At 47.6% G+C, this 23494-nt stretch overlaps 1 protein-coding gene across 1 annotated transcript in view; it reads right to left on the bottom strand.

Annotated features, from left to right (window-relative positions):
• Nucleotides 1-1203: 1203 nt before the first annotated feature.
• C2H1orf127 (chromosome 2 C1orf127 homolog) overlaps nucleotides 1204-23494 on the bottom strand; it is a 48766-nt gene continuing 26475 nt past the window's right edge. Inside the window, exons 12-14 of the mRNA XM_036743629.1 lie at nucleotides 15779-15868; nucleotides 1584-1694; nucleotides 1204-1349 (exon numbers count right to left, since the gene is read on the bottom strand). Of these exons, the coding sequence (XP_036599524.1) occupies nucleotides 1204-1349; nucleotides 1584-1694; nucleotides 15779-15868 (347 nt within the window). The remainder of the gene's footprint in view (nucleotides 1350-1583; nucleotides 1695-15778; nucleotides 15869-23494) is intronic.

Raw genomic sequence — 23494 nt, 5'->3', positions numbered from 1 at the left:
TAGCTTGGGCGCCTCTGTTTCTTCATTTGTAAAAATTGGGAAGGAGGCCTCTAAGGTCTGTTCCAGCTCTCAATCTGTGCCTCTAATCTCACTCTCACTCCAGCTTTGAACAAGGGCCCAGTAATAGAACAGGCATCTATTGTCTGAGATGCAGCCTGACCAGGTATGATGAGGGCTCTGACCTTTGCACTACATGGCCAACATTCCAGGATTACAGTCTGCACTGATAAAGGGAGGACCCATGCGTACGCCTTGTCAAGAGAGGATCATATTCTATGCTCCAGCCAAACCACCCTGCCTGCTCCCCAAGGTAGGCTATTCCATCTCCTACCTCCTCCATGCCTTTGCCTAGGGCACTCCCCATGCCTGGAATGCCTTCTCTTCTTACCTTAAACTTATAGGATCCTTTCTCCCTTTAAGAGGAAGCTCAAGCACCATCTGCTATATGAAGCCCTCACTGGCCCCCCCAAGTGCTGGTGCTCCCCTCTTCCAGACTGCCTTGTATTAACCGCTTTATATATATTTGCATGTATTGATTTGATATTTCTACTGTATACATTTTTATATTGACTTGTCTCCCTCATTGGAACACAATCTCTTTGCAAGGAGGGATTATTTCACTCTTTGAACTTGAATCCCCAGCATCTGGCACAGTGCCGGTATACAGTAGGTGCTTAATAAATGCTTGTGGTTTCATTAGATGGATTGATGAATGCCTCGCCTTCTCAGCTAGGTGGTGAGCTCCTTGAGGTTAGGATCACAGACTCACAGAGCTGGTATTGGTCTCCTATTTCAACTCTTACCCCCAAAAGAGTTCTTTCTACAATTTGGTTCAATTCATCAAGCCAGGCGCTGTGCTAGGCACTGGAGATACAAGAATAAAAACCGAACAGTGATTCCTGCCCTCAGGGAGCTTAGCCCACCCCATGAGAGGTCCTGGAGCCTCTGGGCCATCACCATGTCTGTCTTAGCTCATGCCCGCATCCCAAGAGGAAGGGATGGGATGCCCAGTTGCCCAGCGAGGCCAAACCGGAGCTGGGACTAGTCCAAAGTGCTCGGACCAACTGCAGTTGAAGAGGGAAAGGGGTCCAGTGTATCTAGCTGGGTTGTGCACTGGCTAAAACACCAGGCCTAGAGTCAGGAAGACCTGAGTTCAAATCCAGCTGTGGACACTTGCTAGAGAGGGAATTTGAGCCCAGATCCTCAGACATCAAAACAAGGACAATCTGCATTGTACAGAGCCACTTCCTTCTTCCCCCGATAGCTAGTCCTGGGGTGAGCAGAGGGTGGAGAAGGCCTAGGGGCCTGCCAGTGTGGCAGGGTGGCGGTGTGGGCACCTCCTGCTGCCCCTGTCAGGGAACAGGGCAGGGAGTGCCGAAGCAGTGGGCCCTTTCACCAGGCCTCCAGACTTCCACATGGAGATGGGGCTGGGCAGGAAAGAAAGAGAGGGAAAGGAGGGAGGGAGGGAAGAAGGAAAAGAGGGAGGGATGGGGTGGTGCGGAGTGAGCCCCGCCGCTGTTGCTTGGCAAGAAGACAGGGTTTGTTTGCACCTCTTTGAAGCTGGAGATGAAAGGGGGGCCCACATGGGCTGTCTTTGATTTGGGCCCCGCTGCAGCTGCTGGCCCCATTCTCTTCCCTGGCCCCATTCTTTTCCTCCAGCCCCACTTCCCTAAATTCGGGCTGTGGCCCTGGGGCTGGGGGGTAAGGAGCTTACGTGGAAAGGGGAGAAAAGAAAGGGTCCCGGGGCATGGGAGCTAATGGGGGACCTTTCCTGAGTCTTCCTGTGTTCAACCTTCAGTGCCACTCCCACAGTATGGGCTCCAGGGAACTGGGCAGAGTAGGGAATGTGTTGAGATCCCCCCAAATAGGGATGTTGCTCTGGCCTAAGGGACCTGGTTAGGGGCCCTGGGGAAGCCTCTGGATTCAAAGGAGAAGAAACAGGGTTCAAGCCAGGTAGACAGGGTCATTCTTACCTACTGGCAAAACAGGCAGTCATCCAATGGGAGGTAGGATTTACCAACCAATATCTCCCACACAATTAATGTCTGCACTATTATGGAAGTAGGATGACATATCCAGACCTGGAGTCAGGGGACCTGGGTTCAAATCCTGACTCTACTCTGGTCTTTATATTTAGTTTCAGCATGTTCGTATTAGAGGGACGGTATGACGGTGTAAATAGAGGAACGCCTGGGTCTGCCATAGTTGGGCTGTGAGACCCTGGCCTAGTCCCTATCCCTCAATGTCCCAGTTTTCCAAGAGAAGCTGCAGGGAAGCTTCTGACCTACGTCGGCAGAGGGAGTTTCTCCCTAAGAGTCCTCTCTACCAAAGAATCATGACTCGGATAAAGCAGGCGTGTTTATAATTAATTAGTTATTGTTTTGAGCAGCTAGGTGGCACAGTGAACAGAGTACCAGGCCTGGAGTCAGGAATCCTCATCTTCATGAGTTCAAATCCAGTCTCAGACACTTACTAGCCATGTGACCCTGGGCAAGTCACTTCACCTGTTTGCCTCAGTTTCCTCATCTGTAAAATGAACTGGAGAAGGAAATGGCAAACAGCTCTAGTATCTTTGCTAAGAAAACCCCAAATGGGGTCACAAAGAGTCAGATGTGACAACAAAATGTTATTTCACATTTATAGGGGGATTTAAGGTTTGTAAAGCGTTTTCCTCACGTCAACCCTAGGGAGCATCTGGGGCAGTGGAAAGAACACTGGCTTAGGAGTCAGAGAACCGGGGTTCACATCCTGGATCTACCATTTCCTAGCTGTGTGAGTGTCATCTCTCTGCCTCAGGTTTCCCCCTCTGTAAAATGAGAGGGCTGCACTAGCTGAGATTGAAGGCATTCTCTAGCTCTGAGTCTGTGATTCTGAGAATATGTAGGTAGGACAAGTATGACTCCCATTTTACAGACGAGAAGACCCGCCCATGCTCACATGCCTAGTAATAGAGAAACTGGAATCCAAAGCTGAGTCTCCTGGTTTCAATCACATCTGGGACACTTTCTTCTCTATACCACACGATGAAAGATTTAGGTCTGGAAGCAATCTTCGAAGTCTTCTGACTGAACTTTATTTTATAGCCAAAGAGATTGGGGCCCAGAGATGTGAAGCTTTGTCCGGGGTCACACAGGCAGAGTCAGGATTTGAATCTGGGTCCTTTGACTCCAGATCCAGCTCTCTTTTCACTGCATCACAGCAGGGTATGTGGTTGGCCCTTGGGGTCCCCAACAGGGCAAAGCAATTTTGTTTTTCAGTTGTATCTGAGTCATCATGGCCCCATTTGGGGTTTTCTTGGCAGAGATACTGGAGTGGTTTGCCATTTCCTTCTCTGGCTCATTTTACAGATGAGGAAACTGAGGCAAATAAGGTAAGGTGATTTGAGTTGCACAGCTAGTGAGTGGCTGAGGCTGGATTTGAACTCAGCAAGATGAGTTTTCCTGACCCCAGGACTGGTACTCTATCCATTGTGCCACCTAGCTGCCCAGGGTAAAAAATTGGAAGAGGGTGGGGTGGTAAGACCCAAACCACAGAATCTCAGAGTAGAAGGGATCTCAAAGGCCATCTAATCTAATGTTTACTGAAGAAGGAATTCTCAGACACTTCCTAGCTGTGTGACCCTGGGCAAGTCACTTAACCCTGTTTGCCTCAGTTTCCTCATCTGTAAAATGAGCTGGAGAAGGAAATGGCAAACCATCCCGGTATCTTGGCCGAGAAAACCCCAAATGGGGTCATGAAGAGTAGGACGTGATTGAAAAATGACTGAATGACGATGACCAGAGGAGGCAGAAATACAAATAAGCTATCACTGCCTAGTAAGACCTTGACTCTCACTTTCTCTCGCTCTTCAAAAACAAAAACAAGTGGACATCCGGCCTCTGGGGAATGACCTCCCAGGAGGGGAAGCGCCCCCACCTCCTGAGGCAGTGCTGGACTTTTGGACAGCTCCCACCATCAGGAAGTCTTTGTAGACATCAGCCCTCAATTCATGCCTCTGTAACTAATGCCCAGGGCTCCCTCTGTCCTCCACGGCAGAGGAGAACAAGGGGGACCCCGAAGAGAGCCAACATGCTCCCCCTAAGCGCTCTCTTCTCCAGGTTGAGCATTCCTAGATCCTTCAAGCAGTGTTCGGCCCCCTAACCATCCTAATCGCTTTGCTCCGACCCTCTCCGGTTCAACGGGTCCTAGACAGAAAAAGGAACTACAGACCCGGATCATAGGACCGTAGCTCCAGATCTGGAGGGAAGCTCAGAAAGCATCAAGCCCCCTTCTATCACTTTCAGATGAGGAAACTGAAGCAAGGTTAGGGGATCGTGAATCTAGAGCTGAAAGTGACCCTCTATTCCAACCCCCTCATGTTACAGAATTGAGACCAGAGAGGTACAATGAGTGACTTGCCCAGGGTCTCTTATCAAGAGAATGAAAGAACAGACCTTGACTCCTAGTTCAATCCAGGGCTCTAGTACTCAGTGTACAAGGACTCTCGAGATTTCTAGGTCAATTTGCCTCCATCTTCATTTTGTAGGCATTCTTTGAGCAAGCAGATTGTTGAAGCTTTACCAGAAACCTCAGGCTTCATAAGCTTTGACCCCTGGCTCTCCTGTTTTCCTAGGGAATAAGTATTTATTAATACTTAATATATATAAATTAATTAATATATAATATAAGGGAATCAGTATTTATTAAGCACCTACTATGTGCCAGATGCTGGGCTAAACACTTTTTACAACTATTATCTCATTTGATATTCAAAAACAACCCAGTGATGGATAGGAGCTTTTATTACTATTCTCCATTGGACAGTTAAGAAAATTGAAGCTAAGAGGGGTTAAGTGACTTTCCCAGGGACACCTAGTTAGGAAATGTCTGAGGCTAGATTTGAGTTCAGGTCTTCCAGACTCCAGCATGCAGCACTCTAGCCATCAAGCTGCCTCTTCCTGGTCCTTCAGGCTTCACCTGGCTTCATGGATAGTAGGAAGAATGAGAGGGATAAGAGAAGGACTCAGGGGTGGGGCATTTGATGTGGCCCCACCAGAAGTGCGCAAAGGGCTCTCCTGATGCTTAGCCTTGTGGGAACTCAGAGAAGGTCCCCAGGTCAATCAGAGCTCTACAAACCCTGCTGCCATGAAGCCCACCTTTTTTTCTCCTGGAGGGAAAGAGTGGGACTCTGCTTCCCAACTCATCCATGGGTACGGATGAGAGGATAGCATGGGGGAGGGACAGGAGAAGAAAAGGGAAAGGGAGGCAGCTGGATTGGAGTGGGGTGGGGGGCAGGGGGGGATGGAGAGGCAAGAGAGAGTGAAAGGCATCTTCCTGGCCCTTAGCCTCCTTCTCCCCCATTCCAGGGCCCCATCATTCCAGGCTGGGGAGCCCCTTCTGGGAAGCCCCCATGGGCTGGGGTGCTGGCTGCCACATTGTGGGCCTCCCCCTTCCTCCCCCACCCCCACCAGGCAGCAGCTGGCTAATGTAAAACGCACATGTTTTGACTGAAGTCTCTCTCCCCCTTCTCCTGAAAAATGCCAACATTAAAGGAAGATTTGCTTTGTAAAACTGAAACTGTAAAACGCGTCTGAAACCCAACCCGGGGGATTAAAAGAACCACATGAAAGGGTCTAAATATGACCTGGACGTCGACTTCCTGTTAAGAAGTTCCCTCAACATGTGCCTCCCAGCCTGCAGGAGAGGAGGGAGACCCCGGGCAGCCGTTTAGCTCCGGGGACAGGAAGGAAGGAGGTCCCCTCCATTCCTTCCATCTTGGCTCTCAGCACCATCAGGCCCATGACGTGGTGTGTGTGTGAGTGTTTGGGGGGATGAGGAGGGGCTGCTGTCCTTGGGGGACCAAGATTGTCCCCAACTAGAGGGCCTGAGGTTGGCTTCTGAGTGTCTAGAGAGTTTGATCATGACTGAGGCCCCAGGTGGGCACCACTCTATACAATACTCTGACCCTTGGAGCCCACTGAAGGTGGTCTCTGAGATACAAGTGAGGGGAGAGCTTCCAGAGCTTGTGAACAAGGCAGCAAAATCAGCCCCCAGCCCCAGCAGAATGGTGAGGTCTGTGGTGAATGAGGATACACTACCTCCCCCCTTAGCCCCGCGCTCCCAAGCATTTGTCTTTGTTATCAGAGTCAGATTCTGAGTCGATCAAAGCTTATTAAGTGCCTACTATGTGCTAGGCACTGGACAAAGCACTAGAGATTAAAAAAAGAAGCCTAAGACAGCCCCTGACCTCAGGGAACCCACAATCTAATGGGGGAAACAAGGCGTAAAAAGAGGCTGGGGGGCGGGGTAATGATCTGAGGGGGCGTGATTTACAGAGCTAATTTTATCTTTCAGAATGATGAGTTTCCAGGTTCTGGAGATCACGACATCCAGGGGGCCAACCAGGTGGGGAATGAGGAGGCAAATTCTCGAGAGTCTCATTAAACAGTGGAGGATGAGGGAAGAGGTTCTCCAATATCCAATATCCACCTTCTACAAATTTCCTTGTAGCATCCTCCCCTCCCCCCACCCCAAAAGGATTTGTCTTTGTAGTCACAGTTATTTCTTCTTGGCCTGGACATCTAAATAGCCATCTGAATGGGCAACACGGCTGGAGCCCATGATCAGGCTTGATGCACCATCCGTACCCCGGTGGTCAAAGGTGTTGTATCCAGAAACATCTCCCTTTCTTGGAGCAGAGGCCCATGTCAGAACCAGGTCAGCACCCAGAGCCACTCTCCAATTCAACTAGACCAGAGCCAATGAGAATCCAAGAAAGCCAAGTTGTTGGACGTGTTGGTTTGGGGCAGGTCAGGGTAGGACCAGGAAGAAGGTAACAGGTCTCTTAAGATCTTAGATATAGAACTGAAATAGATTTCAGAGGTCACCTAGCCTGGCCCTCTTGTTTTACAATTAAGGAAACTGAGGCTGGAGAAATTAAAGGATCATAGATTTTGAGCTGGAATAAGCTTTAGTCTAGCCCCATCATTTTACAGGTAAGGAAACTGAGTTTTCAGACAGAATGAGTGTGACATAGTAGGTAGAGTGTGAGCCTTAGTGTTGGGAAGACCTGGGTTCAAATCTTACCTCTAGTACTCACTAGTAATGGGACCTTGGATAAGTGGCTTCACTTCTCCAAGGCATCACCTATAGAGGGAACTGCCTGTCTCAGGTGTATGGGACCCCAGCCCATGTGACCCCTGTCCCTCTTCCCTTGTGCCTCTGAGAGAATGTAATGCTCCTTGAGGGCAGGGACTGTTCCATTTAGTCTCTGCATCCTCAACACGTAGCATGGTCCTTTGCACATAGTAGGGGCTTAATAAATGTCTGTTGGACCGAAATAAAAGGGGATTCTCTGTCAGGGCCACTACCCTCTCCCAATGCAACCACTAGAGGGTAGCTTTGTCAGACACCCACATAAGGTTCCTTTCCCCCTCAAACACACACACACACACACACACACACACACACACACACACACACACTTTACAGCCTGTTTGGTTCTACCACACCAATAAAGCTTCATTATGGCCCTTCCCCTTTATGTAAACTCCAATGCCCTCCAGTGTCCCCCGCAATCACTTACCTAATATTAGGATATTAAAAAATATGGCAAGATTTTAAGAGACTTATTAAAATGCAATTAGCAGCGTGTACGACTTAAGCAGGGAGATTATTTTTAAAAATGACTTGATTGTGTGGAATACCACGCGCAGCTTCCTGAGGCTGCAAACCTGCCAATCAAGGACACTTTCAAATTAGAAGATTTTCTTTTTCTTTCTTCCTTTCCTGCTTCTCTCCTTTCCTCCTTCCTTCCTTTTTCTATTTTTTGAGGATTTGTTTTCATTTCCACGAATGATGATTGTTTTGCACAAGAAATGGCATGGAAGACCTCATAAAGAATTTCAAAATCAACCCATCAGCAAGCATTGATTAAGCCCCTACTCTAGGTGTCTGGCGCTGTCCTAGGTGCTAGGAATAAAAAAGACAAAAATGAAACACCTTTAAGGGGCTTATATTCTCCTGGGAAGTGGGGAGGGGGTTTTGGGGGGGGGGAGGGAACAACAGGGTATGTATACTGATAATGCACATTAAGTTAGCAAGCATTTACTAAGCCCTTATTCTACGCACTGGGTACTGTCCTAGGTGCTAGAAATAAGAAGACATAAAGGAAAGAATCTCTGCCCTCACAGAGCTTCCATTCTATAAAAGCAAAGCAATGCACACACATAGAAGGCAGCCCAGTGGTGCAATTGAACCTGCAATCAGGAAGACCTAAGTTCAAATCCAGTCTCAACCAGTCAGACATGAGCTGCGTAACCCTGGGCAAATTATTTAACCTCTGTCTCCTTCAGTTTTTTTCATATGTGAAATAGAAATAATAGTAATAGTTACTTCCCAGGGTTGTTTTAAGGATCAACTGAGATAATATGCACAAATATGTAGAAAACACTCACAAGCCTTAAATCACTACATAAATGAGAGCTATTATTAAGATAAATGCAAAATATATACAAAGTAATTTGAGGAGGAGGGTAATGGTAGCTGAGAGGATCAGGAAAGGCCACATGTAGGAAGCAGGACAAGAGCTGAATCCAAAGGAAGCCTAGGATTTTAAGGGGCAAAAATGAAGAGGGAGGGCTTCCCCGGCAGGGAGAATGACCTGTGCAGAGGCAGAGGGGAAGAGAGAGATGGAATGTTATGTGTGAGGAGCAATAGAATATTCAGTTTGGCTGGGATGCAAAGTGAATGAAGGGGAATGATCTGTAATAAGCCTGGAAAGATCAGCTGAAGCCTGTCTGTGAAGGGCTTTAAATGCCAAACACAGGAGCTGGCATTTTATCCTAAAGGTGAGGGAGCAAGAGGGGCTTTTTGAATAGGGGAACGGCATATGCCATCATCAGACCTGTGCTAGAGGAGTGTTGTTTTGGTGATTGGGTGGAGGATGGAGTGTAGCCAGTCAAAAGATTGAAGGGTAAGAGATAGAGAGCCCAAGTTCTGGCTGCCTCAGTATCCCCCAAATACCAAGAGGAACAGAAGAAGTATGCTCTAGTGCACTGATTGGGTTGATGCTCTGTAGGGGATCTGTAGATAGACAAGGATGGAACAGGATAAGAGGGGGAATATGGGCTGTAATCTTCCCCAAAAGAGGGAGGAAGAGGAAAGGAGAGAAGAGGGGAGAAGAGGGGAGGAGAAGAGAGGAGAGGAGAGGAGAAAGGAGGAGAGAGGAGTGAAGGAGAGAAGAAGAGGGAAGAGGAGAGGAGAAGGAAGGGGAGAGGAGAGGAGAAGAAGGGAGTTGAGGAGAGGAGAAAGGAGAGGAGAGGAGAAAGGAGAGGAGAAGAAGGGAGTTGAGGAGAGGAGAAAGGAGAGGAGAGGAGAAAGGAGAGGAGAGGAGAGGAGAAGGGAGGGGAGAGGAGTGGAGGAGTGGAGGAGAGGGGAGAGGGAAGAGGGAAGGGGAGAGGAGAGGAGAGAAGGAGGTGATTTGGTGGAAGGAGCATTAGAATGGAACTCCGAACACTTGGGTTCAAATCCTGGCTCTGCCATTTACTAGGTGTGTGTCAGGCAGATCACGTCTCTGGCTCTCAGTTTTCTCTTCTGTAAAATGAGGGGCTTGGATTAGCTGGCCCCTAAGGACCCTTCCACCTCTCCATCTAGGACCTTGTGCCTGTCTTGTACATCACCACACAACCAGAAAGTATAGAAGGTAAGGTTCAGAAGCAGACTTTTCCCGAGGCCAGGTCTGGTGCTCCTTCCATCACTCAAACCCTCTCAAGAAGCCAAAATCCTAGTTGTCTTGTGTAATAGTAACAACAACTGGCATTTAAAAGTGCTTATAAAGTGCTTTTCTCTCCATTATACATTATTATCTCATTAGAGCCTCACAACAGCCCTGGAGGGTAGTACCCCAGGTATTCTTATCAGCCTATTTTTATAGATGAGGAAACTTGAGCTCAGAAAGGGTCATAGGATCACGGAGAGGGACAATGGACCTTTGAGGCCACCTAGTCCAATCCCCATTTATTTTTCAAAGGAAGATACTATGGGAGGTGAAGTGACTTAGAATCATAGCATCATAGGGAGTTGGAAAGGACCTTGGAGACCCTCTAATCCAAACCCCTCCCCCTCATTTTACAGAGAGGAAACTGAGGCTCAGAGATTAAGTGACAAGGTCATAGGATCATAAAAAGCTGGAAGGGACCTCAGAGACTATCTAGTCCTCACTTTGCAGAGGGAAAAAATGAGGCTTTGACTGACCTAAGGTCACACAGGTAGCAAATGTAAAAGGTGGGATTCGAACCCAGGCCTTCCGACTTTTAAGTCTTGCATTCTTACCCATAGCACCACATTTCCTGAAGAAGTTCTAGAGCTGCAGAGACCTGACCTGTTTCTGGAGAGGCCAAGAAAATCTGAGAAGAAGATTGAATTATGCTACCTTTATCTGGGACCTCACTGGTGGAGGGGGGCAGGGAGGGATGTGCAGGGGTACCCAGCACAAGGATATGCAAGAAGCTATGCATTTCTAATCTTGAAAGGCCCAGGGAGATCAGGAAGGGATGGGGCAGGGCTCTAAGAACCAGCTGCTCTTGGCTATGCAACCAAAATCTGCAAGGCCAGATTTTCTTTGGGGTCCTTTGCTACAAGCCCCTACGGAACGAACTCTGGAGAGGACAGTGAAATGGGAAATGCTGCCCCCTGCTGCCCACTATGTGCTATAGCATGTGCTCCACTGGCAGGGTATCTTCAGGCTTGGGGCTACAGGATAATGAGTAAAGCAAGAGGGATGCAACCCAGCAGGAGCAAGCATATGGGGACTCCGGGCTCATCTAAAGACATCTGTTTCTCTGTCCCTCTCTCTGTTTCTCTCTGCCTCTGTCTCTGTGTGTCTCTGTCTCTGTGTCTCTGCCTCTGTCTCCTTCCCTCCCTCCCTCCCTCAGTCTCTCTCTCTCTCTCTCCCCCTCTCCTTTCATCTTTTTCTCCTTTTTCCTCTCTTTCTATGTCTGTCTCTCTATCTCTGTCTCTCTCCTCTCATCTTCTCTCCTTTTTCCTCTCCTTCTCTGTCTGTCTCTCCTCTCCTTTTTCCTCTCCTTCTCTGTCTCTGTCTCTCTGTCATTATCTCTGTCTCTGTCTCTCCTTTTTCCTCTCTCTTTGTCTGTCTCTCCTCTCCTTTTTCCTCTCTTTCTCTGTCTCTGTCTGTCTGTCTCTGTCTCTTTCTAAAGCAGGATAGCCAGGTTTCCCTTCCATGAATCTGAGCTTTCCTCGTCTCCACCCCCACCCCCACCCCCACCCCCACCAAGAAGTTTATCAAATATGTGACTTCCTGGCATTAGGCTCTCCTGGCATTTTTATTCCAACCATAAAAAGGCTATTTCATTGAGGAATAAAGTCCCATCTCCCTGACATGTAACTCCTTTCATAGCTCTTTACCCAGCTGCCTCATGGGATTTATGCTTCCTGGATGCCTCCTCTCAAAAGGTGAGGTTGGGAATGGACATTTCCTTGCATATCAATGACTCTTGTTTACTTAGAAAAAGTGGTTTTGGTTAGGCCCCATCTGAGCTAAGAAGTCCAGAGCTAGCAAGTCAGCTATTTGCCTCCCAGGATCCTCTAGGTCCCCTTCCTTTGAGATCTAAGATCTGGGAGGATTGGCCCTCGGGCTGGGGAAGTAACATAAAGAAACGGCATTCCAGTGGGAGGCCTGGCCATCTTTAAGATTCTATGACTCACCTGCCAAGCAAGGCAGGAGGAGTTGACTGCTGGCTGGGTGGGTGATAGGAATCAATCCATACATCATCCCATCCCCCCATTTAGGTTGACATCATTCAGCACCCCTGGCAGGCTCCAGGGGAGAACCAAGCCCAGGCTGAGTTAGTAGGGCCAGGAATGGGGCAGGAGTCTGGAAGGTGCAGCCAGGCATCATTGGAAGGTAGCCTAGCCTATCTGCTCAGGGAAATGGCCTGAAGAAGGGGCTCTAACGGAGCTGTGTCAGGAGTTCTACACCAAATGCTTGTGAGGACCGAGGCAATCTCAGGATTTGTGCAAGGAAAATAACTAAAGAGGACTAGAGTGAAGGAGAGGATTAGAACAAAGAGGCAAGTAAACAGAGGTCTGAAAGTCAGGAAGACCTGAGTTCAAATCCCACCTTAGGCACTTACTGCTGGGCAAATCAGTTAACCTTTATAAGTCTCAGTTTTTCCATCAGTAAAATGGGATCATAATAGTACCTACCTCAATAGGGTTATTGTGAAACTCAAACGAGATTATATATGTAAAGTGTTAGCTACAGAAATACAAATTATTATTAACATAGGTTGTTAGACCCTAGAAAGGATATAATTTAATCCCCTTTTTTTACAGAGAGGGCCCAAGCTCACAGAGCAAAATAAGGACTTGAACTCATGATCTCCTGACTTGAGGTCTGGTGCACTCTCCACTGTACCACCCTATCAGCTCTCCAATGAATGTATTCAGAGCTAGCTGGGCCAATCAAGACAATTCTAAGTAATACTTAAATGCCTGCCATAGGATTGCAGCTAAGGGAACAAAGCAATTAAATTAGATGACCTCTAAAGCATCCCCCCAGCTCTGACATTCTATGTTCTAAGCCCTGCCCCCCAAGCTCTGACATTCCCTGTTCTAAGACCCCTCCTAGCTCTGACATTCCCTGTTCTAAGACCCCTCCTAGCTCTGACATTCCCTGTTCTAAGACCCCTCCTAGCTCTGACATCCTGTGTTCTAAGGGCCCTCCCAGCTCTGACATTCTATGTTCTAAGCCCTGCCCCCCAAGCTCTGACATTCCCTGTTCTAAGACCCCTCCTAGCTCTGACATCCTGTGTTCTAAGGGCCCTCCCAGCTCTGACATTCTGTGTTCTAAGGAACCTCCCAGCTCTGGTGGTCTTCAATTCTTCAGTTCTATATGCTGTGATAAGACACTCATTCTCAGAGGAAACTGAACCCTGACTACCTCTCAACCTTAAGCTAACAAAGAAGAAAATCACTCTGCCTCTGATAACGATGGGGGAAAAAAGAAGCTGCAATCACCTCCTGTTCATTGAGGGAAAATTGAAGAGGAAGCTTGATGGGAGTTTACTGTAACCTTTTAACTGGGGATGAAGGAAATAAACACATCTCCACACCTGGATCCCACAGACACAACCACAGCTGCTGATAACGAGCTGAGAATCCAGACTGGTTCAAGTGTGGCCATGGAAGGGCCCAGAGCAGAATCCTTCCCAACTCCCCATTGTTGTTTGATGATCACAGCCCGCCTGGGTCCAGATCCGGAGGGAGAACACGTCACCCTGACTCGATCTCCACTCACCCTCCTCTGGCTCCTGGCCCATGTGTCAGTCACAGAACAAATGGCTGAGAAAGAGCTGGGAGGTCTAGGCAGCAAGGAAGCAACCTAGACACACACACATACACACACACACACACACACACACACACACACACACACACACACACCACACCAATCATATAACTACGTGCTCTAATCCAGCGGCCACCCAAGATCAGACTGAACTCATGCCCTCATCAAAGCCCTGGGTGAGGAGTAAGCAAGTACTATAGAGATCTCAAAGCACTTCTAATGAATTCAATCAACAAGCATTTATTAAGCACCTACTATGTGCTAGGCAATACAATAGGGTACTGAAGATGAAAAAAATGAAATACCTTTTGCTTTCAAGGAATTTAAATTCTGTCAAATCAACATGCACATAAGTGAGTATATACAGAATTCACATATACAGAATAAATACAATTAGCAAGCACCTACTATGTGCCAAGCACCATGCTAAACTGCTAGGAATACAAATTCAAAGATGGAGATAGGAGATGGAGTCCTATGCCTAAGGAACAGACAGAAGACCAGTTTGACTAAACTGTAGGATTTGGCAAGGAAAGTAATGTGTAATTAGGCTGGAAAGATAGGCTGGGGCCAAAGCCTCGGCTTTAAAAGCCAAAAAGAACTTCTATTTGATCCTGGAGGCAGTTGGGACCCACTGGAGTTTGTTGAGCAGGGGAGTGGCATGGCCAGATCTGTGTTTAAGGAAAATCCTGTTGGTAACAGCGTTGCTGTCCTTGTTTCAGAAAAAGAACAGAATCTCAAGATGAGGGGGGAAAGGTGGCTTTTTCCAGATTGCGCATGGAGTAGAACTGGGAAGAATGCCCAAAACATTTAATATTCAGTCTCTTTCAGCCTTGCAAATAGCCACTCATTTGTACCCTTTATGCCGGGCAGATGGCAGTGATTTCATTAAGTCTTTTCCCTTTACTGGTTAAGGTGGGAGAGAAGGTGGTGGTGGTGGTAGTGGCAGCTGGCAAATATTTGTAACAAAAAATATTTGACATCACCTCCTGAAGGTAAGCCCCTGGTCCCATGTGCCTGGAACACTTTCCCTGCTCACCTCTGCTGGGTTGAGTCCCTAGGGTCTTTGAAGGCTCAGCTCCAATGCTCCCTTCCTGTTGGAGGCTTATCCTTCATTCCCTACCCCTCACCCCCATTACCTTGTCTTTGCTTTGTATATTTTTTGTATTTACTTTTCTAGATAGTGTTTCTCCCATTAGAGTGTTAGCTTCTTGAGGGGGCAGGGATTATATTTGTATCTTTGTCGTTTTGTCTCAGGGATCCGAAACAATACCTAGAACATAGGAAGCTCTTGAACTAAATGTTCGTTGAAAGAATACATGAATGAGTGGAGAAAAGAGAGAAAAACAGCTCCCACAGAAAGGCCATGGGCCAATTCTGTAAAGCAGAAGATGCTGTATGCATTCCAGGCACCTTCCCGGCAAGTACCCAGCCTCCCTGTCACCCCTCTGCTAATGAGGCAGTCCTCTCTTCGGGACTATGGGGTTTTAATTTTCCAGTAGTAGAAATGGGCTCATATTGAGCCATCCACATTCATTCACTCATTCTCTCTGTCTTTGGCTCAGTCTGTCTGTCTCTGTCTGTCTCTGTCTCTGTGTCTCTCTTACTATTTACTACTTGCTTTCTTTTCTTTGCTAAGACCACCCATTGGCCACTTGCAAGTTGGGATTTCTTCTCTGTAGAGAGAGCTTGGTATGGTGGCTAGGACACTGGGCATGGAGACAGAAAGACTTGAGTTCAAACCCTACCTCGGACACTTACCAGCTATGTGACCCTGGGAAAGTCTCTTAATTTGGGGGTACCTCAGTTTCCTCATATGTAAAATGAGAGTGACCTCTGGACCTATGGTCTGAGCAGGTACCTGCTTCCAAGGACCCCACAGGAAGCCCTAGGGATTTCCCTCTTTTTCCTGTGACAGCCCCGGCTCTGCTGTCTGAGGAAGCATGTAAGGTTTGGGGGTATCCAGCCGTCTCCCCCTCTAGATGTCAGCCTTGTCCTGAACACGGGGTTGTCTTCCTCAGGCAGAGCCCGCGGGGGAATCAGCTGCCTGACAGGGGGTCTGGCCTTGAAGTCACTTCTTCGATTGGAGAAGGGAAATCATCTGAGCTTTTAAAAAATTAAATGGACTCAGTAATTTGATTTCAGAGAGAACCTGAAAACCTCATAATGGGCAGGAGCAGTTCAATTCCGCGGTGAAAAGAAAAAAAGACACAACAACACCCTAAATGGGCTATTAGGCCTTGCCTGGGATGCATCTGCCAAGAGAATGAGGAAGGAGGGAAGAAGGGACTGGGAAAGGGGGGAAAAGTCTTTGAGGTAGAAACAGTTTATCAGCCAAGACAAGGCTGATTATTTATTTATTTATTTATTTAAGGTTTCGCGTGTAATTGACAGAACTGCGCTCTCCCTTGGCAGCGTTTCAAAACCTACTTCCCGTGATGACCTGGGACTGGAGAAGCTGGCGCTGCTGAGTATCTCCAAAGGGCCAGCCCTCCAGGCTGAAGGCAGTGGCTGCTGCTGCTGGGGGTGGGGAGGAGTTCAAGACCACAGCAGGGGCCAGCCCTGGCTCACCTATCTATGAGGCTGAGGGATACGGGACGGGGGTGGGGCATCACCAAGGGCTCTCCTCTCAGGCAGCTGCTGTGGGAAGGAGGAAGATGAAAAGAGGAGAACTCTGGATAGAGTCTCTGCCCCACCACCTCCTTTCTTAGCCACTGGGACCGGGCTGACCCCCACTGCCATCCTAGTTTTGCCTTTTCCATAGGCATTTCTGTTGAGGCTCCCCCCACCCCATCCCTGCCTGGTTGTTTGGAAGCTAGCTTGGAATGTATTTTATTGAATCTCAGGGCTGGCCAGTCCAAAGCTAAGCGGAAATTCCCTGTGAATCATCCCTGGAAAATGGCATCTACTACTTGCTACCTGGGTGACCCTGTGCCAGTCACTCAGCCTTTAAGGGCCTCAGTTGTGAAATGAGGGGCTGGACTGGACAGGCTCTGGAGCCCATTGCAGGTCTAGATGAGCTGGTCCTACACTCTGGCAACCTACAACCTCTGGGGAGGAGGAACCAAAGTCAATCTGTCCCGAGCCTGGGCAACGCCAGTAGGACCTTTGGTCCTTCCAGCAGAGCCTCAACCTTCTCTGAAATTCTAAGTCATTGTTTCTAGTCTTACCCTGGAACCAAAAATAAAATATCCATTCTTTCTTTCTGACTAACAGCCCTTCAAATACTTGAAGACAGCCAATACAAAAATGCCCTACCCTGCCTCCACCCTACCCTCTAGCTATCTCTTCTTCAGGCTAAACATCTACAATTCATTTGACTCATCCTGATATAGCCCAGCCTACTGCACCCTCTCCTGTGAATGTCTTCCTAAATGTGGCACAGTGGGGTGATTACTGGACTTACCTGAGTTCAGTTCTGCCTCAGAACCTTACTAGCTATGTGTCCCTGGTCATGTCAGTTAACCCAACTCAGCCTTATAAAGTGGGCATGATAATAGCACGCGCCTCCAAGGGTTGTTGTGAGGACGAGATAACATATTTTAGGGACTTTGCAAACCTTAAAGCCTGATGTAAATGGTAGCTATTATTTACGTTATTAGAGCTTGAAAGTAAGGCTCTCAAAACTGAGCAGCTCAGCTGTGATCTGTTCTGGTGTCTCTTTGAATACAGCCTAAGGCCATGGTGGTGTTTGGGTTGCTCTGTTCCCTAAGATCTCAACTCCTTTTGGGGGCTCATGAGTCTTATGAGCATGAATATCAGTATGTAGCTAGAACCAGCAGCAAGGTAACAGAGATAGACCCAGCACAGATTAAAAAATCTGCCTTGGGTTGTATGACTTATTCCTCGCTGGGTTATATATAACAGATATTCTCTTTTATTTCATGCTACTAACACCTGGTGTGACCTTGGGCAAATGCCTTAACCATTCTGGGTCTTATTCTCCTTATCTGTAGGGGAAGGGAAGGAATAAGCATTTATTAAGTGCCTACTATGTTCCAAGCACTATGCTTAATACTTCAGAAATATTTTGTCAGTGAAAGGCTCACATTAGATGATCTCAAAGGTCCCTCCCTCCTGGCTAGCAGGTAATCCTGGATATCTGGGTCTTTTCAAATGAGTTTAAAGTCAGCCAGGCAATAGCATTTATTAAATAATTGCTGCATATTGATTAAACTCCTGGTTTTGATGGTCTAGGGCAGAGATGGGGAACCTGCAGCCTCAAGGCCACATGTGGCCCTCTAGGTCTTCAAGTGTGGCCCTTTGACTGAATCCAAACTTCACAGTATGAATCCCCTGAATAAAAGGATTTATTCTATAAAACTTGGACTCAGTCAAAAAGCCACACCTGAGGACCTAGAAGGCCACAAGTGGCCTCGAGGCTGCAGGTTCCCCACCCCTGGTCTAGGGCGCAAGATTTCATGAGGCAATGAGGTGAGGTAATGCACAGAATGCTAGCCTTGGAGTCAAAAAAGACCCAAGTTCAAATCCAGCCTCAGATACATACTCACTGGGTGATCGTGGACAAGCCCCTTAACCTTTTGTAGTCCCAGTTTCCGCGTCAGCAAAATGGGGATTGTTTGAGCACAGGACTGTTGTGAATAAATGGCATAACACACATAAAGAAAGTGCTTTGGAAACCTTAAAGGGGACTGGAAGTGGTGTTAGTGGTGTTATCTGTCTGCTCATCAAATTCCGTGTTCCAGGTATCTATCTCTGTCAGTCTAGATCTGTATCTACCCTGCTGCACCTTCAAATCATGGAGAGTTACTCGAGACATTGGAGGCTAGGTGACAGCAAGATGTGTCAGAGGCTGGATTCGAACCCAAAGCTTCCTGGCTTCTGGTTCTATTCCTCTATCTACTAGGCCAGGCATATATACATCTGTATCTCCCCTGATAGAGTGTAAGATTCTTGAAGGCAAGGAGTGTTGCCCTTTTGTCACTGCATCCCCAACTCTTGGCCCAGTGGCTGGCACACAGTTCAGTTAGCTGTTTCAGTCATGTCTGATTCTTCATGACCCGATTGGGGGTTTTCTTGGCAAAAATACTGGAGTAGTTTTGCCATTTCCTTCTCCAGATCATTTTTCAGATGAGGAAACTGAGGCAAACAGGATGAAGTGACTTGCCCAGGGTCACACAGCTAGTAAGTGTCTAAGGCTGGATTTGAACTCAAGTCTTCCTGACTCCAGGCTTGGGTGCTCTTTCTCTATGGCGCCACCTAGCAGCCCTTGGCATAGTCAGCGGGATACCAATCCCCATGGGGAAAGCTCAATGCTTCATAAATGCTGGTGGGCTGGTGGATGCTTATATGACGATGTCACAGAAGCGCAGCATCAGACAGGTACCCCAGGCTATCAAATCAAATCCATCCCTGAGCGCCCCTCCTATGACTTTCCTGAGAAGGGGCCATCCAGCCCTCCATTGATGGGCACCTGCTCCTCCCAGGGCAGCCCTGCCCACCTTAGGAGGGTACTAATTGTTATTCAGTTTTTTCCTGACATCAAGCCTCCATATGCCACAGTACAACCAAAGAAACAATCTGCTTGCTCTTGTAATGCATTTTAATGTCGACCAAGTGCTTTACATATGTAGTCTCAAGTCATCTTCACAACAGCCCTGTGAGGTACCTGAGGTATATAAAGGTGAAGTGACTTGCCCAGGGTCACATGACTAGTAAGTGTCTGAGGCAGGATTTGAACTCAGGTCTTCCTGACTCCAAGTCCAATACTGTATTCCCTGCTCCCTCTAGCTGCCTCTAGCTGACCCAAAGAATTTGGTCAGAAGCAGGGGGCAAGGGGGTAGGGGTGGGGGGCAATGACTGAATAGCAGCAAACTCAGCCTATTTGGGTTACTTTTCCCCCACATAATAGTATTTTAGTTTTTCAACATTCACTTTCATTAGATTTTGAGGTCCAAATTTTTCTCCCTCCCCTCCCCCTCCCCAAGACAGCAAGCAGTCTGATATAAGCTATACATGTACAATCATATTAAACATATTTCCCCATTAGTCATGTTGCGAACGAAGAATCAGAACCAAAGGGAAAAGCCATGAAACTCGGCCTGTTTGTCCTGATTTCTCTTCTATTGCTCTGAGCAATTCTGTCGCTAATGACTATTGCTAGTATGATCCCAGAAGGCCTTGCTGGGGGTAAATGATACACTAGCGGCCTGTAGGGAAAGGGTCTCCAGGCTCCGTTGGGTTAGAAATGGATGATGAAGCAGCTTCAGTACCTTGTGAGGGGTGCGATTCGGGATGCAGCATCCAGGAAAGCCATGAACTGGACGTCGGAGTTATAGCCCATCCTCCTGTCCCAGCTTGTGCTGACCCTAGATCTTGGGTCCTGATGCCTTCTGACCTCCTAGACAGCCACTCCCTGGTCCCCTCAGAAGATGCCACTGTAGATCCTCTGATGCCATCCAGGGCCCCCTTCCGAGGATCTGACAACTGTTTCTCTGGCAGCAATCTAGGAAGAAGGAGGAAAGGATGGATGGCAGCTTGGCCAAAAGCCCGTTGACTTTTTAGCATGTGTTCTATAGGAAACGTAGATCCATCAGTCTTTGGCCACTCTTCGTGAGTGATAGAGCTATCAGATACAATTTCTTCTGGGAATGAAGTATGTAAAACTCTCCTTTGGTTGGTATAGGCTACATCTCTCCAGGATAAGGGACTGTTACTCTGTGACTCAGCCTGCAGAACTGGCTGGCCTGCCTCTTCTCGTCCTGACAGGGGCAGATTTGTAACCAATACCTCCTCAGTTCTATTTTGGAGAAAGTGAGGGTCTCTCTGAGTGGTCACAGTGATCTCTGACATGGGGAAGAGTGCTCTCTGGAGATCTGCCATTTCCTGTGTCTGGTTGTGACCATGATGGGTATCTGCCTTTCCTCCAGCAAGGGTGGTTGCCAAGTACTGACCTGCCAGGTGATTGCCACCCTGGAGACCTGTACTGACCCAGCCACTCTCCCTCTGGGGGTTCACATCTATCTCTGTCCTGCTCCCCCCCATCAATCTTCTTAGCTGGTTAGAATGCTCTGGCAGCTGGGCCAAGTCCTGCCCAGGTCTTATTTCTCTGAGACCATCACTCTGGGTAGTATATGCCTTTTGTAAATGCACCAGGGACCCTAAATACTTTGTAGATCTAAAGGAGACCAACTGAGGCAGGACTGGCACTAAGAAGAGCTGACTAGATGAGGTTGTTGGGGCTGGGAGGGTCAGCTGGGGGGCCTGGGAATTAGCACCCGTGGTCACTGAAGGAGGTGTAGGATCATCCTGAAACATGACTGAAGGTGGGGACAGGACCATCCCTTCATTTGTGGGGTTCTTTGTGCCTTGCTGGCTTATCATTGCTCCAGGATCACTGGAAATGATGGAGCCTCCTCTAATCCCTACAGACACAGCCTGTGGCTTCATGATCAGCTCCCGCTCCTTCTTTGAAGAGAGGGTAGCGAAAGATAGGAGAGGATGGATGACGCCACCTGAAGAGTTTTGGGGAAGGAGAGCATTTGTTCCTTGGGATCCTGGATGTCTCCTTGAGCTATCATTCTGACCTGTAGCCAAAGTAGTGGACCTCTGTAGTAAGGCTTGGCCCTGCTGGTCTGCATTTGGTAGTTCAGACACGATAGCTTTTAAAACGTTCTTTAGGATCTTTTCAGTGGCTTCTGGGGGCTTTTCACTCTTAGGGGATCCTCCATTTGGTGGGATGGTCATTGGAATCCTTGATGGGCTCCTTTTATCATGATTCAAGGCAAGAGAGTGAAGCCAGAAATCAGGGAGGGGAGCTGTAAGGGGAGTGCCCTTAGACTGGAGATTCTTGGGGTTTCCATTACTCTCCTGGAAAGAAACAATGGCAGAAGGACTTGCTTTTGGAGTTGGGCTAGTTGAGTTTGAAGGAGTGATGGGATTGCTTGGGGTCAAGTATCCCAAACCAAATGGGGACCTTGACCTGGCTGATGCCAAGTACTCCTCAGGGGAATTGGAAAAGACACTCAACTGAAGACATGGCATTGGGCTTGTGCCTACTGCTTGTTCACGTTGCCTGCTCTCCAACACAAAACTCCCAAAAGGCTCTCTTTGCAGGCCTTCAGATGAAGCTGATCCTGCTGCTTGGAGAGAGAATGAGGAAGCCGGCTGCATGCCTAATGGAGTAGATGGTGGTGGAGCTGGAGAAGATGGTTGAGGTGAGGGCACAGTATTCAGGGTAGTCAATGAGGATGGCAAGTCTGACTTCAACTCTTCTGTGTTTGGCACATAGTAAGGACTTAAATGTTTGTTGATTGATGGGCTGACTTCTGCCGAAAAGGATTCAGGGTCCGTCACTCCAGGTGATGAAGGCTGGTCTTTGAGGGCTAGGGAAATGGGCATCAACAGAAAAAAGACAGTTCATTAAAATAAACTGCTCTTCTCTCCTTGTCTAAGCACAACGCTACCTCTGTTGCCTGCTTCATGGGGTTGGTAGTGAAGATTGAATGAAAAAAACCTATGAAGCAAAGCTTTGCAAACCTTATGGTCCTATAGTTATGAGTATTACCTGTGTGACCTTGGGCAAGTCATTCACCTCTCTGGCCCCCAGCTTCTTTATCAATAAAACAGGAAAGTTCAACTAGATGGTCTCTGCGGCCCCTTCCAGACCTAGATCAAGGGTTCTTTACTTTTTGTGTGAGTGTATCCTGGACCCCTTAGGCAGTCGGGTGAAGCCTGTGGACTCTTTCTGAGAATCATGTTTTTCAATGTACAAAATAAAATACAGAGGACTACAAAGGAAAATAATTATATTGAAATACAGTTCTCTAAATACGCATTTTAAAAAATACGCTCAAGGCCCCCAAGTTAAGAACCTCTGCTCGGGATCTATGATCCACCCGTGTTGTGAATATCAATACTCCCTCCCCCAATTCAGGTCAGTTACAGTCCTGAAATTGACGAGCTTGGAGGGTTGCCCAAGGCCCTGAGAGGTTCAATGATTTTCTCAGGATCACAATGGAGTCAATACATGTCAGAGGCAGGACTGGAGCCCAGCTTAATTGACATTTATATGGTGCCTTTGAGGTTGGAAAGTGCTTTGGCTGTTAACTCCTTGATTTTCACAACCAGCCTGTGAGCTGAGTATTCATTGTCCCCATTTTATAGGTGAGAAAACTGGTGTTCACAGAAACAGAAAGCGTGGCACATGGCTGTACAACTCACAAGTGTGATAAGAAGTATTGGAAATCTGGTCTTTAGGTGGCACAGTGAGTAGAGCACCAGCCCTGGGGTCAGGAGGACCTGAGTTCAAATCCGGCCTCAGACACTTGACACACTTACTAGCTGTATGACCTTGGGCAAGTCACTTAACCCCAACTGCCTGCCTTCCCCCCTCAAAAAAATAGAGGAACTCTGGTCTTTTTGACTCAGCCTGGCTTTGGAATCAGAAGACCTACATGCTTGGACCTTGGTTCTGCCACTTAGTACATGAATGATAGTGGGCAAGCCTGATCACCTCACTGAGGTGATCCTGGCTTCCCGCTCTGTAAAATGAAAGGTCACATCAGCTGACCTAAAACATGTTCCATACAGCTCCAAATCTATGATTTTAAAAGCAATGATGACAAAAACTACTACTTTCAAGTTCCCCAAAATGCTTACTCCCCCAACAGCCCTATTAGATAGGTAGAACCATTTATAGATGGAAAAACTGAGGTTCAGAGAGATTAAATGATCTACTTGCCTGTGGTCACATGGCTAGTAAGAGTCAGATTTGGAATTCAAACCCAGTTCTTCTGGGTTCTATTAGAATATAAGTACTTTGAGGGGAAGGACTATTTGTCAGTTTTTGTCTCATAGCTCAGTCCTTGGCGTGTAGTAGGTCCTTCATCAATGCTTGTCTAATTGAATTGAAGATAAGCTCTCTTTCCACTGGACCATACTTGACTTGAATAGAATTCTGGACTTGGAATCAAGACTTGGATTCAGATCTGCCCTCAGATGTGTGACCCTGGGCAAGTTACTTAACCTCTGTCTGACTCAGTTTCCTCAACTGTAAAATGAGGATAATTATAACACCTATCTCTCAAGGTTGTTGTGAGAATCAAATAAGATAATCTTTGGGAAATACTTTACAAACTTTAACCACAGCATAAAAGCTGGCCATCAGAAATGTTTAGTTATCTG

Source organism: Trichosurus vulpecula, chromosome 2, assembly GCF_011100635.1.
Source record: "Trichosurus vulpecula isolate mTriVul1 chromosome 2, mTriVul1.pri, whole genome shotgun sequence".
NCBI lineage: Eukaryota > Metazoa > Chordata > Mammalia > Diprotodontia > Phalangeridae > Trichosurus > Trichosurus vulpecula.
The sequence above is the reverse complement of the archived record's forward strand: the minus strand, read 5'-3'. Positions and strand labels throughout refer to the sequence as shown.